At 33.3% G+C, this 15,722-nt stretch overlaps 1 protein-coding gene across 1 annotated transcript in view; it reads right to left on the reverse strand.

Annotated features, from left to right (window-relative positions):
- Window positions 1-232: 232 nt before the first annotated feature.
- Window positions 233-15,722, reverse strand: part of LOC132742864 (tenascin-X-like) — a 44,460-nt gene continuing 28,970 nt past the window's right edge. Inside the window, exons 4-8 of the mRNA XM_060731357.1 lie at window positions 14,824-14,973; window positions 3,119-3,679; window positions 2,038-2,133; window positions 1,399-1,499; window positions 233-373 (exon numbers count right to left, since the gene is read on the reverse strand). Coding sequence (XP_060587340.1) covers window positions 248-373; window positions 1,399-1,499; window positions 2,038-2,133; window positions 3,119-3,679; window positions 14,824-14,973 — 1,034 coding nt within the window. The 3' untranslated portion in view covers window positions 233-247. The remainder of the gene's footprint in view (window positions 374-1,398; window positions 1,500-2,037; window positions 2,134-3,118; window positions 3,680-14,823; window positions 14,974-15,722) is intronic.

Consider the following 15,722-nt stretch of genomic DNA (forward strand, 5'->3'; position numbering starts at 1 on the left):
TGTTTGCTCGGACAGATGTACGGACGGACGGACGTTCCAATATTTTGGGTTTAGGGGCTATTTTCTTTCTTATCTTAAGGGCTACTAGCCCATAAACCCTTTGATCACGGAATGAACCTATTGTTCTCTTTTGTTCTCTTTACTGTTAAATAGCCCCTAAACCCAAAATGTTTGCTCGGACAGACGGACGGACAAGTGCAACGCTATATGCCCCCCACTTTGTGGGAGCATAAAAATCAACAATTGGTTATTTATAGCATTTGTCTACAAAAACAAGATACTTACGTGGTACGACAGTAACATTGACTCTAGCTTCCCCAAACTTGTTTTCCCCGGTGACCTGTATGCGGAATGTATAGACCCCAGCGATCAACTGTAATGTAAAAAATACACCATTTTATTTAATGCATAACCTTTGCATATATTAAAGATATACTATGCTAAATTTTAAATTATCTAATATTAGAAAATATCGATAATTGATTCTCAGTCTCTTTGTAAATATAGTATAAGCATCTTTGACTTCACATACAGTACATGTGTTATGTTTAAAAATTTACACACACTATTGGTTGTCACCATATAAATATACAGTGTCAATAAAAAAATGGCAGTATTATTTAATTTAAAGAAAATATCAACTTTACTTGACCTGTAATAGGGAACGCAGCTTCCCAAAATAGTTCCTTCACTCTTGTATTCAAGTTAAGACATATTCAGTTAGAATTTCATGGATTGCAATGAATTTCTGTGATTAAATATTTTACTCAAGAATGAGCATAGTATATCTGTAAGATTGTTTTTGTCTAGGATTGAAAGATGGACAAGTCCATTTAAGATACATAGTGTGGTAAAGGTTAACTGGTTCTGAATCTGACAGTTTACAAACCACTTCAGAAGCATCATCAGCAACTGGCATAACTTTTTTCAACCCATACTACATCTCAAATAAATCTGTGTTATTTTTTTTTATTGACATTTATGTAAGAGGGAGACAAACAAGAATTTAGATGTAACTATGCTATCACTTCTACTTGTATTTCACTTTTAACACTTTCATAACACTTTACTGCCGAGTCACTTTTTAATTTTTTTCTGCCTAGAGTCTCTTTCTACCCTTTGCTGTTTTAGCATCATCTATTTGCCCACAGGACCGACCAGTGTACTAGTTATTTCAATATGAAATTATTTATTTAATTAATTGATTTTAAAATGATTTCTTTATCATTCCCTTGGTGTTCTGCATCTCATTAAATTCAATTTTTAATTTTTTGATGGTTTTCCACTTATAAAAATCACTATATAAACTTTTAGCATATATATCATATGCATAATTGCAGAGACCTAATGTACATTTTACTGATATGATAAATTTAAACATCATAAATTCAACTGCACCTTATCAAGTTTAAGTGTATTTGTATTCCTGCCATCCATGTGTCCGTATTCCTCTGCCTCTGGATGAGCTTCCATTGTCCAATCATAGTGATACTCCTCACCTATATCATGTCAATAACAAACATTACATTAATTAGTGAAACAAAACAACAAAATTGTCAAGTGCAAACCTTACAGTGAACAAAAATCAAACTGAATTAATTCATGTACATTTAAAAACACTATAAGACATTATACATTTTCATCTTTTGTGTAATTTTTATCATACCATTTTATTGACAAATTTAAGAAATATATATAAGTGGCGGCGTGGCCGAGTGGTAAACACGTCATAGTAATCTAAGGATTCCTGACCACGTGGGTTCAAATCCTGTCATCCGCAAGCCGTTTTTTCCTTTATATTCATTACTTAGTACTGGTTGGTTCCAGGAACACATTCAAGAGTGTTTCAATAAGCTTATAGCTTCCAACACAATCAAACTAAAATAAATTTGTTTAAACTAAATATACATTTATATTAATAATAAAGCTTTCAAATGGCTAATTATGAAGTTTATCTTTTACAGATGATAATTTTGATTGGCAAAATTGTTATTTAAATATTCTCAGAATAATTCAAGTTCTATACAGAAAACTAACCTTTAGCTTGAGGTAAAGCAAATGCTGTTAATGTGACTTCATTCTTTGGTAACTGGACCTCTTTATTATCCCCTGCAGATACTGTCAACATTTCTACTGTAAACATTAAATAACATTGTTACAGCATGATAGTTTGATTGGTTTTATCACTGATTTTAACACATCATTTGTCTTAAGTCTCAGCTAATTTTAAAACATTTTTGGTCATATCTCAACTGGTGGTCAACCTATCCAGCTTTCAACTAACAAGAAATTACCAATTCTTTGTAAGTGACCGACTTTAAATCATACATGATTTTTGAAACAGCATCTGAGAAATAAAACAAAAAGTTTGTCACCATAGTGCAAAAATGATAAATTCCTATTAAATTTAGAAGAACTTATTCCGCTTATGCACTAAGGTGATGAAATGACCATTTGTTGCAATGTCCAAGATTGTCACAGAGGAATTTCACTGCATCCAAGACTTGAACTAGCAACCCTTGGATTAGAAAGCCTGTAAGGTTTTTACTTAGCTAAGTGGGCAGACTGCATGCAACAAGTAATATTCCATTACAATTAGGTTGCCAAAGTTGGCAAAATTTGAAATTTTTATTGTTTAAGTACTTCAAAAATTCAAAAGTCAAAATTGTTTGCATGGAATATGAACTTGCTTACACCAGTTTATACTCTCATACCAGAGATCAAAAATATACTTTTGCTGTTAAGCTTTGATTATATCACAAACTGACTGTTACATTATCATAGTGCAAATACTGATTTTACAGGACTTAAGTTGCCGATGTTTCTAAAATCAAATTTTCAACATTTTCATTGTTTAAATGTTGAATTCTGTTTAAGCAAATGCTAGGGGGTGCATGGACAATAGTTTGCACTTGCGAGTACCATCCATAAACAGACTCAATCAAACAGAGCCTGCAATGCTTTCAATTTTGCCATTTTGCACTTTTTTTAGGGATTCTTATTTTCTCTATTCTATACAAACCAGTGCTCATAAGTTCTTTTCATTCATCAAATTTAAATTTCAATTCATTATACTCACATTTTTGTCACCAAACATTTTGATAAAGAAATGATATACCTTTCTGTGTTGTTGGTTGGATTTTTGGAGTAACATTTGGTGCTGGTGATGCATCTTCAACATCTTCTGGTTGAACACTCTTTTCTGTAGTTTTATCTCTATCATCCGTCACACAGTCACTATCCTCATTCTCAATAAATCCACTGGAACACTGACACGTTCCTGATTTAGAATGTTCTCCATTGTGAACACATTCTCTGTTTACACCACAGTTAGTAACTCCAAACTCACAATCTCCAATTAAAACACAATCTCCGTTTTTATCTTCAGTATAACCAGGTACACAATCACATGTACCCGAGTTTGAACGCGAATTTTGTAAAACACATTCTCGGTGGTTTGCACAGTGTGTCACACCAAATTCACAATCTTGAATTAATACACAATTACCACTCATGTCCTCAGCATAGCCACGAACACATTTGCAGGTACCTGCGTTGCTTGTTTGATCCCATGGGACACATTCTTGGTGTTTATCGCATTGCGTAATGCCGGCTCTACAGTCTTTTAAATCTGGCTTTTTATTTGTGATTCCTGAGCTAGATGTATCATCAGCTTCAGCTGTAAGGAAACAAAACTTAACATTAATAGACTGACTGAATGTTTGTCTTTGTGAATTTTTATCTCTTATAAAACTTGTAAATAGAAAAGAATAAGAGTACTTCTTTAAGGTGTTGATCCACGAGTTTTACCTTAGAGGGTGTTGAAAAAATTTAAACAAGGGGAAATGCATAATCCAGTGGGAGTATTGCACTTTTCTAGTTTTCCAGAGAGGGGTTCATGGGTCAAAATTTTTCTATTTTTTTCACTAGTTATTGCATGAATTATAATATAATACAAAAGATTTGACTTACTCCGGAATCAAAATATTTTGGGTTTTTCCCAGCTAATCTGGGGGACAAACAAACTTTTACAGTTCCAAAAATAAGGGCAAAAGGTTGACTTATCTATTGTAACTAGTAATGAATCTATAATGGTAAACGTTTGTATGTTTGGAAAATCCCACATTTGTTGATTTCCAGATAACATCTATTAATATGGAAGTCTCAGGAGTTTTACATAGACTAAATAAATCCCAGCGGCAGTCATTTGCCCCCCCCCCCCCACCCCTTCATTCTGTATTATATAGTAATGATCATTAATGTTTATCAATACTTCATATTTAAAGTGATATTAATGCCCAACCAAGGGCATTTAGTGAGTGAACAGGTGAAGAAAGCCAATATAGGTTTAAATTTTCCCATAATTGATAGATCCCTACTTTGATCTTTTATTTGAATAACGATAGATTTAACAACAAACACTGACATGTGTTCTTTTTGTTAACATAATTATAATTAAATCACTAATCTGATCATAAGAACTGGACCTGTCCAATTCTAATTCTATGAATATCTATTGGAAATTACTTGTAAATGATCAATTTATAAAAAGAATGGGGCAGACTTTTTATATTTAATAGCTCAAATCTATATTTTATCCTAAAGATTTTCCATTTTCAATTGTTGGTCAATCATCATTATAACAACAAATCTATTGAAAGATACATGTATAATCAATTCAGCTCAACTTAACAATGGAAAAAAATGAGAATAATGACCCTTTAATGCTCATGTAACCTTATGATATTGCAATCCCCTAAATCAAACATGGACAGTTCCAATTAAAACTCAAGGCAAATCCATTCACAAAACTTAGGTTGGTAGTTTCATTTTTGCACATATTGAATCATCAATATTTCAACTATTATTTGTTCGGGTATTTGGGTACATGCACTCAAAACAGGATGTTAACATAATCATGCGTAACTTTGCAACTTTAAACTATGAAAAATACATGTTGACTGTACAAAACAGTGTTTGGGGAGAGTTTTATTTAAGCTTAAAGTGTTCTGCTCAATCCTGGATGTAATTTATATATTGCAATTTTGTTTAAAAATATTGAAAAATTTGAAAAAAAAAAAAATTGTTCAAACCAAAACAATCTTAAAATTTCTGCTACCCGCCAAACACGCCAAATACAAAAAGTCATACTAAAATGTCAAAGTCCTGTTCACAAAAGACAATGTCTAAGGGAATGAAGATGGGGAGTCCATGGCCAAGTGGTTAAGGTCATTGACTTCAAACCACTTGCCCCTCAACGCTGTGGGTTCAAATCCCTACAGGGACTTTGGATTCTTTCATGAGAGAAAGCTATTCAGCTAGCATACGAACGTCGGTGGTTCTACCCAGGTGCCCGTTTGTGCCTGAAATAATGCACGGAAGGGCACCTGAGGTCTTCCTCCACCAGTAAAGCTGGAACATCGCGATATGACCTATATTGTGTCGATGTGACGTAAAACCCAAAACAAACAAAACAAAAGTCTAAGGGAGTGTAAAGAAAAACAATAACAAAAACCCAAAATGAGCAACAATACAAGAAAATATGACATCAAATTTTGTCATATCTCAGATCATTTTTCAAAGCAAGTAAAAGGTGTAAAACTGCAATGTCCACTGGGAAAATCAATTTACACCTATTGAAATGAACTTCACAACATCTCACACTTCTACATGTAGCGGTTAGAAATTTTTCTTTCCAACATGAAAGCTCTATGCAAACATAGTAAAATAAAATAAGGGGAAAAAAAAACAGTCACAAATTTTTGTTATTGAGAAAAATATAAGTTGGCATGTCATTGCTATTTGATGAAGTTGAAAAAGCAAATGTGTTGCCTTTATAAATGATACGGTTACCTGTACCCCAGAGTTAGATGCTAGTTTGTACCTATATAGATTTATATTTTATAACTTCAGCAAGAAAGGTAACAAGAGCTGTCGGTAGGACAGCAACGCTCGACTATTAGTGCCTGATAGTAAAAAAAATGCTTGATACAGTTACCTCCTCCTGTTTACAGGTTGGGGTCATGATGGTGAACAAGTGTGCAGAGTTTCAAAGCCATATGTCAATGGATTTGAAAATATTTGAACTATTACAAAAACTTTAACGTAAATTCTAAGTCGAAAAAGGGGCATAATTCTGTCAAAATGCTTGATAGAGTTACCTCCTCCTGTTTACAGGTTGGGGTCATGATGTTGAACAAGTGTGCAAAGTTTGAAAGCCATATGTCAATGGACTTTGAAAATATTTGAACTATTACAAAAACTTTAACGTAAATTCTAAGTCGAAAAAGGGGCATAATTCTGTCAAAATGCTTGATAGAGTTACCTCCTCCTGTCTACAGGTTGGGGTCATGATGGTGAACAAGTGTGCAAAGTTTCAAAGCCATATGTCTATGGACTTTGAAAATATTTGAACTATTACAAAAACTTTAACGTAAATTCTAAGTCGAAAAAGGGGCATAATTCTGTCAAAATGCTTGATAGAGTTACCTCCTCCTGTCTACAGGTTGGGGTCATGCTGGTGAACAAGTGTGCAAAGTTTCAAAGCCATATGTCAATGGACTTTGAAAATATTTGAACTAATACAAAAACTTTAACATAAATTCCAAGTCGAAAAAGGGGCATAATTCTGTCAAAATGCTTGATAGAGTTACCTCCTCCTGTCTACAGGTTGGGGTCATGCTGGTGAACAAGTGTGCAAAGTTTCAAAGCCATATGTCAATGGACTTTGAAAATATTTGAACTATTACAAAAACTTTAACGTAAATTCTAAGTCGAAAAAGGGGCATAATTCTGTCAAAATGCTTGATAGAGTTACCTCCTCCTGTCTACAGGTTGGGGTCATGCTGGTGAACAAGTGTGCAAAGTTTCAAAGCCATATGTCAATGGACTTTGAAAATATTTGAACTATTACAAAAACTTTAATGTAAATTCTAAGTCGAACAAGAGCTGTCGGTAGGACAGCAACGCTCGACTATTCTTAGTGCTTGATAGTAAAAAAAATGCTTGATAGAGTTACCTCCTCCTGTTTACAGGTTGGAGTCATGATGGTGAACAAGTGAGCAAAGTTTCAAAGCCATATGTCAATGGTTTTTGAAAATATTTGAACTATTACAAAAACTTTAAAATAAATTCTAAGTCGAAAAAGGGGCATAATTCTGTCAAAATGCTTGATAGAGTTACCTCCTCCTGTTTACAGGTTAGGGTCATGAAGGTGAACAAGTGTACAAAGTTTCAAAGCCATATGTCAATGGACTTTGAAAATATTTGAACTATTACAAAAACTTTAACGTAAATTCTAAGTCGAAAAAGGGGCATAATTCTGTCAAAATGCTTGATAGAGTTACCTCCTCCTGTCTACAGGTTGGGGTCATGATGGTGAACAAGTGTGCAAAGTTTCAAAGCCATATGTCAATGGAATTTGAAAATATTTGAACTATTACAAAAACTTTAACGTAAATTCTAAGTCGAAAAAGGGGCATAATTCTGTCAAAATGCTTGATAGAGTTACCTCGTCCTGTTTACAGGTTGGGGTCATGATGGTGAACAAGTGTGTAAAGTTTCAAAGCCATATGTCAATGGACTTTGAAAATATTTGAACTATTACAAAAACTTTAACGTAAATTCTAAGTCGAAAAAGGGGCATAATTCTGTCAAAATGCTTGATAGAGTTACCTCCTCCTGTCTACAGGTTGGGGTCATGATGGTGAACAAGTGTGCAAAGTTTCAAAGCCATATGTCAATGGACTTTGAAAATATTTGAACTATTACAAAAACTTTAACATAAGTGGTTACGCCGACGCCGACACTCGGGTGACTGCAATAGCTCTACTTATTCTTATCGAATAGTCGAGCTAAAAATTATATGACTCAAACACATTGTAGCATACCTGTTGAGATTAGCAAAATCATAGCAACACTCAGTTTAACTATTTCCATCTTTACTGTTTAAATTACACACGTCTTATATTTGTAACTATATGAACAACTTTTACTGTCCTTAACTTGTACAATTTTTATTGTCATACATATATTATTAATTTATTACATGTACATTTGTACATTATTTATTATTTATAACATTTAAATGCATGCACATTTTTTTATATTTACTATTTTTCAGTGTTTTTGAATTACACAATTTTAATTGTTTACACTGTTTTATTTTATTTAATTTTTCATTACATGTACATTTTCACCATTTTAAATTATAGGATTGTGTAAATTACAGTTAGTAATTATTCACTCTTCAAATTTACATGAACATATCTTTACTGATTTTAATTACACATTCACTGTTTTTATGTCCTTAAATGAATTAAGTCACCAGGTTTTTTTATCAACTAATGCACTATTTTTATCAATGTTTTCAATGTAACTTGTAGATTTAATGTGTCACTAAATCACCATAAATGGATAAGATACCTGTGAACAGACAACATGTAACAGGTTTTTAGGACCAATGTTTTATTTCATATTGATATTGTACAACAGCTGTTCATGTTTTAGTGCTTTGGAAATAATACAATACAAGGTATATTCTAATATATCTCCTACACAGTGTTGTCAGTGTGTTGTCAGTGTATTGTGTATTGTTAGTTGATGTATGATGCATGTTCTTTCATTGTTTGCTTCTGAGAATTTATCTTATGCAAAATCATGCATGAAAGAAAATGTTTGCACTTTCATAGTCACCAGTCCAATGTTAAAGGAACTCCCCTGAGGTTTAATAGCCTAAAATTCTAAAATTTGAAATTCTTTCTCAACTCAAATGGTGCTCTTTAAATGGAAAACAATGCAATAGATTATATGTAAATCTACACGGTACTAGAAGATAATCAATTTTTATGTGGGCTTTTGGTGGATATGAGTGAGAAGTATTGTTACGCTTTTATTTTGGGGTCAATTTGCACAATAAAATTAATTATCTCTGGGAAGGGAAGTGAGAATATTATCTGAAATTTTGCACACAACTTATATAACTAGTCCAGAAATATATACAGAAATCTTGAAAAAATATTTTCATTCCCTTTGTGTCAAAAAAACCTTAGTGAAGTCCCTTTAAAAAAAAGACATATTATATGGAGAAAAGAAAGAGGTAAAGAAGAGGTACATATCACAATTACTATATATCTGGTATTGTGTATATCAATGAATAATTTATTATACATGAGAGAGCTGTGTGCCAGAGAATACCATATTAATGCTCTCTATAAGTTTATCCCAGACTGACTTAACAAATGTCAAATTTGGACGTCATCAGCGATTGTCATAATAGACACTGATGAGACCAAACAAGATGTTTAAAGTCTCCAATGAAACACCATTAGTCATTGTGTTGCTGTTTTTTTTCTTTCCACCCACACAAATATCCAAGATTCCAAGTAACCTGATCTCAGATATTTCTTCTGTTTCATAAAGGATGAAAGTAACTTAATCTTAAGAAGGATTTACAATTTAAAAATGCTGGTAAATAACCGATTATTCTGGTACATAACTGATAATTCTGGTATATAACTGATAATGCTGGTATATAACTGATAATTCTGGTACATAACTGATAATTCTGGTATAAAACTGATAATTCTGGCATATAACTGATTATGCTTGTATACATGTATAACTGATAATTCTAGCATATAACTGATTATGCTTGTATATAACTCATTACTGACAATTCTAGCATATAACTGATTATGCTGGTATATAACTGATAATGCTGTAAATAACTGATAATTCTGGTTTATAACTTATAATGCAGGTAAATAACTGATAATTCTGGTATATAACTTATAATGCAGGTAAATAACTGATAATTCTGGTATATAACTGATAAAGCTGATAAATAACAGACAGCAGTTTATATATATATATCATTTTTTCCTCCATTTGCTTCCTTTGCTTCTGTGATATTCACATTCAAAAGTAAATAGACCTATAAACACATAAATAAACATGTATGATGTAATATAGTAAAGGAAACTTAATTTTCTACTTATAGGCAGGACATCTAAACTGTTAAATGCAACAATGGAATACAATGAAATCAATTTCAAAAACTGCACAAATTGCATCATGCAGACTGTGTCTACAAATCAATTTGTCAATATCAAAGATGCACTTCGTTTTTTGTCCTTCATTTTATTGGACAATTTAAGCATCCCGTATTACCATAATTTACACTACTGTGTTTTCAAATATCTCATTTTATTCTTTGAGTCCTGACAGAAAGCATTTATGTTCTAGTTTATAATATCTTCTTTCTCAAAACAAACAACATCCCTTTGTTCAACTTTAACACAAGAAGCGCCGCAATGCGACGAAAACCAGGTTTTCAACGACCAAGTTTTGATGTGACAACAATCAATAGGTCAAAGTGCACTGAAGTTATTGAGTAGATACTGAAAATTCTTTTGTAAGCAAATTACCTTGACCTTGTACCCAGATATCTAAGTGGCAATCCAAAGCTGCCACTCAGCAAGTTCAGTGTCAAAAGGTCAAAGCAAACTCAAGTTATAACATGAAAACTAAATGCATTAACCTTGATCACAGACACCTGGGTAGCAATCCCAAGCTGCCTCTTGATATAAGCTTCCCATTCATCAAGTTTGGTGTCAATAGGGCAAAGCAATCTCAAGTTATTGAGCAGAAACTGAATTTCTATTTTTAGTAACAGTGACCTTGACCTTGATTACAGACACCTGGGTAGCAATCCCAAGCTGCCTCTTGATATAAGCTACCCATTCATCAAGTTTGGTGTCAATAGGGCAAAGCAATCTCAAGTTATTGAGCAGAAACTGAATTTCTATTTATAGTAACAGTGACCTTGACCTAGATCACAGACACCTGGGTAGCAATCCCAAGCTGCCTCTTGATATAACCTATCCATACACCAAGTTTGGTGTCAATAGGCCAAAGCAATCTCAAGTTATTGAGCGGAAACTGAATTTCTATTTTTAGTAACAGTGACCTTGACCTAGATCACAGACACCTGGGTAGCAATCCCAAGCTGCCTATTGATATAAGCTATCCATACACCAAGTTTGGTGTCAATAGGCCAAAGCAAACTCAAGTTATTGAGCGGAAACTGAATTTCTATTTTTAGTAACAGTGCCCTTGACCTTGATCACAGACACCTGGGTACCAATCCCAAGCTGCCTCTTGATATAAGCTATCCATACACCAAGTTTGGTGTGAATAGGCCAAAGCAAACTCAAGTTATTGAGCGGAAACTGAATTTCTATTTTTAGTAACAGTGACCTTGACCTAGATCACAGACACCTGGGTACCAATCCCAAGCTGCCTCTTGATATAAGCTGTCCATACACCAAGTTTGGTGTGAATAGGCCAAAGCAAACTCAAGTTATTGAGCGGAAACTGAATTTCTATTTATAGTAACAGTGACCTTGACCTTGATCACAGACACCTGGGTAGCAATCCCAAGCTGCCTCTTGATATAAGCTACCTACACACCAAGTTTGGTGTCAATAGGCCAAAGCAAACTTAAGTTATTGAGCGGAAACCAAAAGTTGACGCCCGCCCGCCCGCCGACTTCGCCATTACAATAACCCGGTTTTCGTTGAAAACCTGGTTAAGTTGAAAACCTGGTTAAAAACAAACATCATCCTTTTTTCAACTTCAACAATTCAAACATCATACCTTTTTTCATCTTTAACAAATAAAATATCATACTTTTTTTCAAATTTAACAAAACAAACAACATCCTTGCCCATTTCAACTTAAACAAGAGCTGTCCATAAGACAGCAAGCTCACCTATTCAGAAAGAAAAGGGACATAAGTCTGTAAAAAAGGTAACTCAGAGTTATAGGACCTGTTATCATGTTAGATAATCACAGAAGAAGTAAGTGAAGTTTCAACCCTTTCTAGAGATACAGACTTGGATTGACCCATAGCCAACCTACTGTAAGCTAGGATAATAGCTTATTTACAGTTAGTAATTCTTCAAAATCCTTGGGGAAGTTTGAACCAACGTTTGCCAATGTATTATATTCATGAGTATAAAATAAAGAAATTCAAACATCAGTTTTGATTTCTCAGACATAACATTGCAGACAATTAACATTCAATTCCTGTAAAGTATAAACTCCGAGTTCCAGTAAATGAAGTACGATGGCGTGTTCTTAACACAACAAAAACCTACTTAAGAAACAAATTCTGAGATGTGACACGTCAAAATGGCCAGAAACGTGAAGTCAAGTAACCAGTATTGACGAGCTACGAAAATAGAAAAGAAAATCTCTAAAGAGCGAATTTAACAGTCTTCAAGAAAGACAGAACTGTAGCGTGTTGAAACCCCATATACTGGCATTTTGTCGCACTTGCTAAACATTCCTCATTGATTGTTTCAATCTCATTTAATTTGTTTCCTCACATCTCAAATGTTGATCTATGCTCCTGTGTTTGTTTGATTTCAATCTTCTGTTGATTATAAACAAACACAAAGATGCTTCGTGATGTAAAATATTAACACAAAAATTTGTTGCCTCTTAAATGTGACATTATGCTTAGTTTACTGGCTGTCAAGTTGAGCTGAATTAGCTATATACATATTTCAAAAGAATGACTCTTTTAATGATAATTAACCAATAATTATTTCACTTGTTTATTTGTATGTTTTGAAGTCAATTTGTTAGTCACATAATAATCTCAGCAGTCTTACAGACTTTTCTAAATAACTAACCTGTAATTACCAATTTTATCACAAGTGACTGACTTCTTATCCCATAGGATTTCTAAATGAGTGGAGAGACACAACTATTGGACTCAATGTCAAAAGCAAATTACCATGGAGAAATTTTACCTTGTCCAAGGATCAAACCAAATATCCCTATTGTGCTTAAAGTGGGCATATCAAAACATTATTACAGTTACCAGAGTTTTAACAGCCACATTCCATAAGCTTACTAGATACCCTTCCTCACAATGAAATTCTAAGTGAAGACCCTGGTGGAAATTGTAACCACTTGGAAGCAGACCCGGTGATTCAGTGACATTAAAAAAAATTCACTGAGGTTCGAAAGCATAAAAACAAAAAATTTTAATTTCCTATATAGACCAGCTGTGACACTTTCAACAGAAAGATTTACAAAAGATAATAAAGAAATATACTTAGAAATAAATTGAAAATCGTACTTTTGGTTTATACAGAATTTATTTTAGTTCGATTGTGTAGGAAGCTATAAGCTTATAGACACACTTTCAAATCCGTTCCTGGAATCAACCAGTACTGAGCAATGGGTGTAAAGTTTCCTACTCAAGAAAACGATGACTTGCCCCTGATGGGGTTTGAACCCATGCATCTAGTGATCATGAAATTACTAGTCTGACGCGTTAACCACTCAGCCATGCCGCCACATAAAAACTTACTTTTGTGCTGTTCTTAGCACAATTTGAGTGAAAAGAGTTGCAACGCTATTTAATTTTGGGTTGTTTTTCACAATAAGAATAATTATTTGGAAAAAAATAACACAAGTTTTTGGTCTTGATCTGCATCTCAGAAAATTATTTACAGTACTGTCATGCCTAAAAACCTCAGTGGAATCCCTTTAAAAACTCAAAACTATCCACAACCAATGGAAAAGCTTACATCCTGGCTACAACAATATCTTTAAAGGGTATAAAGCTTATTATAATAGCTCAAGAAAAATTTCCATATAATTCATAAATGGTAAAATAATATTGCATCCATAATTTGTTGGCCAATTCTCTAGAGTTGTTACATATAATGTCTCTGAAAATTTCATTCTGTTATGTTCAAGTATAAAATTTGTGCATGTAAAACAAAAGAGATATTCTATGTACCATTTTTGTTTAAGAATCGACCATCATATTACAGAAACAACAAAATTTTACTGTAATATTATGGAACATCATAAATTTTACAGTAATTTAATGGAAACAACATAATTTCACCGTTTATTAATTTTACTGAATTATTTCATTCGATATGGATTATACTCTTTAACAATTACTGTAACACCTGTTCATGCAATGTCATATTTCCAATTTCAAACATTTCAGGTATCAGAGAATAATAAACACAATTCAAGTCCGCAAGAGACCAAGGGCGATATTTTTCCAATTATATACGCTATAAGGTCCCTTTATCTGTACAATATATTGATCCATCAGTTTCCGGGTGACAATTCACATTTTCTGTATCATGTTTACAGCTTTAATAATAATTCATACAATTATATAATCATTATTAACAGCTGTCGTGATAATTGACACGCTTATCTGAAATTATGTGTGAAATCAACAGACATTCAGCATGTACCCGGCTAACATTTTATAACATACCTGTGTCTTGCATTGTTTGTTTGTTGGATTGGGTTTTACATCACACTGACACAGTTTAGGTCAAATAGCGCCTTTCCAGCATTTCTGGTGTAGGAAGACCTCAGGTGCCCTTACATGCATTATTTTAGGCACTAATAGAATACCTGAGTAGAACCACTGACATTCTGTAAGCTAGCTAGATAGCTTCAACACATGAAAAAATACAAAGTCCCTGTCAGGATTTGAACTCACAGCCAGTGTCTTGCATTGAAATTCAAATTATCACAGCTGACCATTCAAATTATGAAGTTTTATATTCGTTCAGAACTTGGGAAAAATCAATTTGTTTCTGCCTTCTGAAGAACAGATGAGAATAAGACCAGCTTTCCCTGGGTAACTTACCAGAAGCCCAATTCCTATTGAGCTAAGCAGCCTGCTTTAAGCAGTTTAAAAATAGGAAAATTATCACCATTATCTACTGAAGAGATAATTCTGACAAAAATTTGTCACTCAGAACCTACCTGGAATGCAGGTTTTGGAATGGGAACTTTTCCTCTCATAGCCCAATGTGCATTTACACCTTGGTACCTTGTTTGAATTGAGTATACAATGCTGATGGTCTCCACAATCATTCTTCAACAAGCTACATTCTGGTGTATATCTTGTTATATCTGTAAAAATATAAAAGGGTTTTTTAATCTAGTCTAAAGCATATTTACAACATGTACATCAAACTTCAGAATATGCAAAAATTGTCCTGAATATTCCATTAATAAACTGGAAATAAACACTGCTTATCACAGAAAATTCAATAATCTATTGCGTTAAGTCACGTGGTCTTACTTTGATTTTGAACAATAAAATATTTCTTTTTTTTTAAATTCATATCACGTGTATGATTAAATTGATCATTTGATATATTTTGTTTACACATGTAGATCTGTGCAGCTTTAAATTGTTAGGACAATTATTTGAGAATATAAACAGCTATTTGCGGGGACGGAAAGCTTTCACTGGAAGTTAAAAAGCCCGGCACAATACCCACAGATCATTCATTATCATATAGTGAATGTATAATGATTTAGGTTACAACAATGATGACTGGTGGATTATTGATGGCTTTCTACAAAACAATCCAAAGCTCTTCAGCTCCAATCTCTCTAAAGCCAATGTTATATCATTTATGAATAGCCTGTTACAGAATAAATCCAATTTCCTTTTATGTAACACTGTTGGTGATGTGGGTCAATACACATCATTATTAAAATACAGAACTACATGTATAGGACTGGTTCTCTTTTTTACAAAAATTGTCTGACTTGTTTCGCAAAAAAATATACCAATACTTCAATACTTGATTTCAACCTCAAACAAGTCCTGTCATAGGCCAAAGCATGCTCAACAAATCGAATACTGGACA

This window comes from Ruditapes philippinarum, unplaced genomic scaffold (assembly GCF_026571515.1).
Source record: "Ruditapes philippinarum isolate M1 unplaced genomic scaffold, ASM2657151v2 ctg563_1_1_1_1, whole genome shotgun sequence".
NCBI classification, from domain to species: Eukaryota; Metazoa; Mollusca; class Bivalvia; order Venerida; family Veneridae; genus Ruditapes; species Ruditapes philippinarum.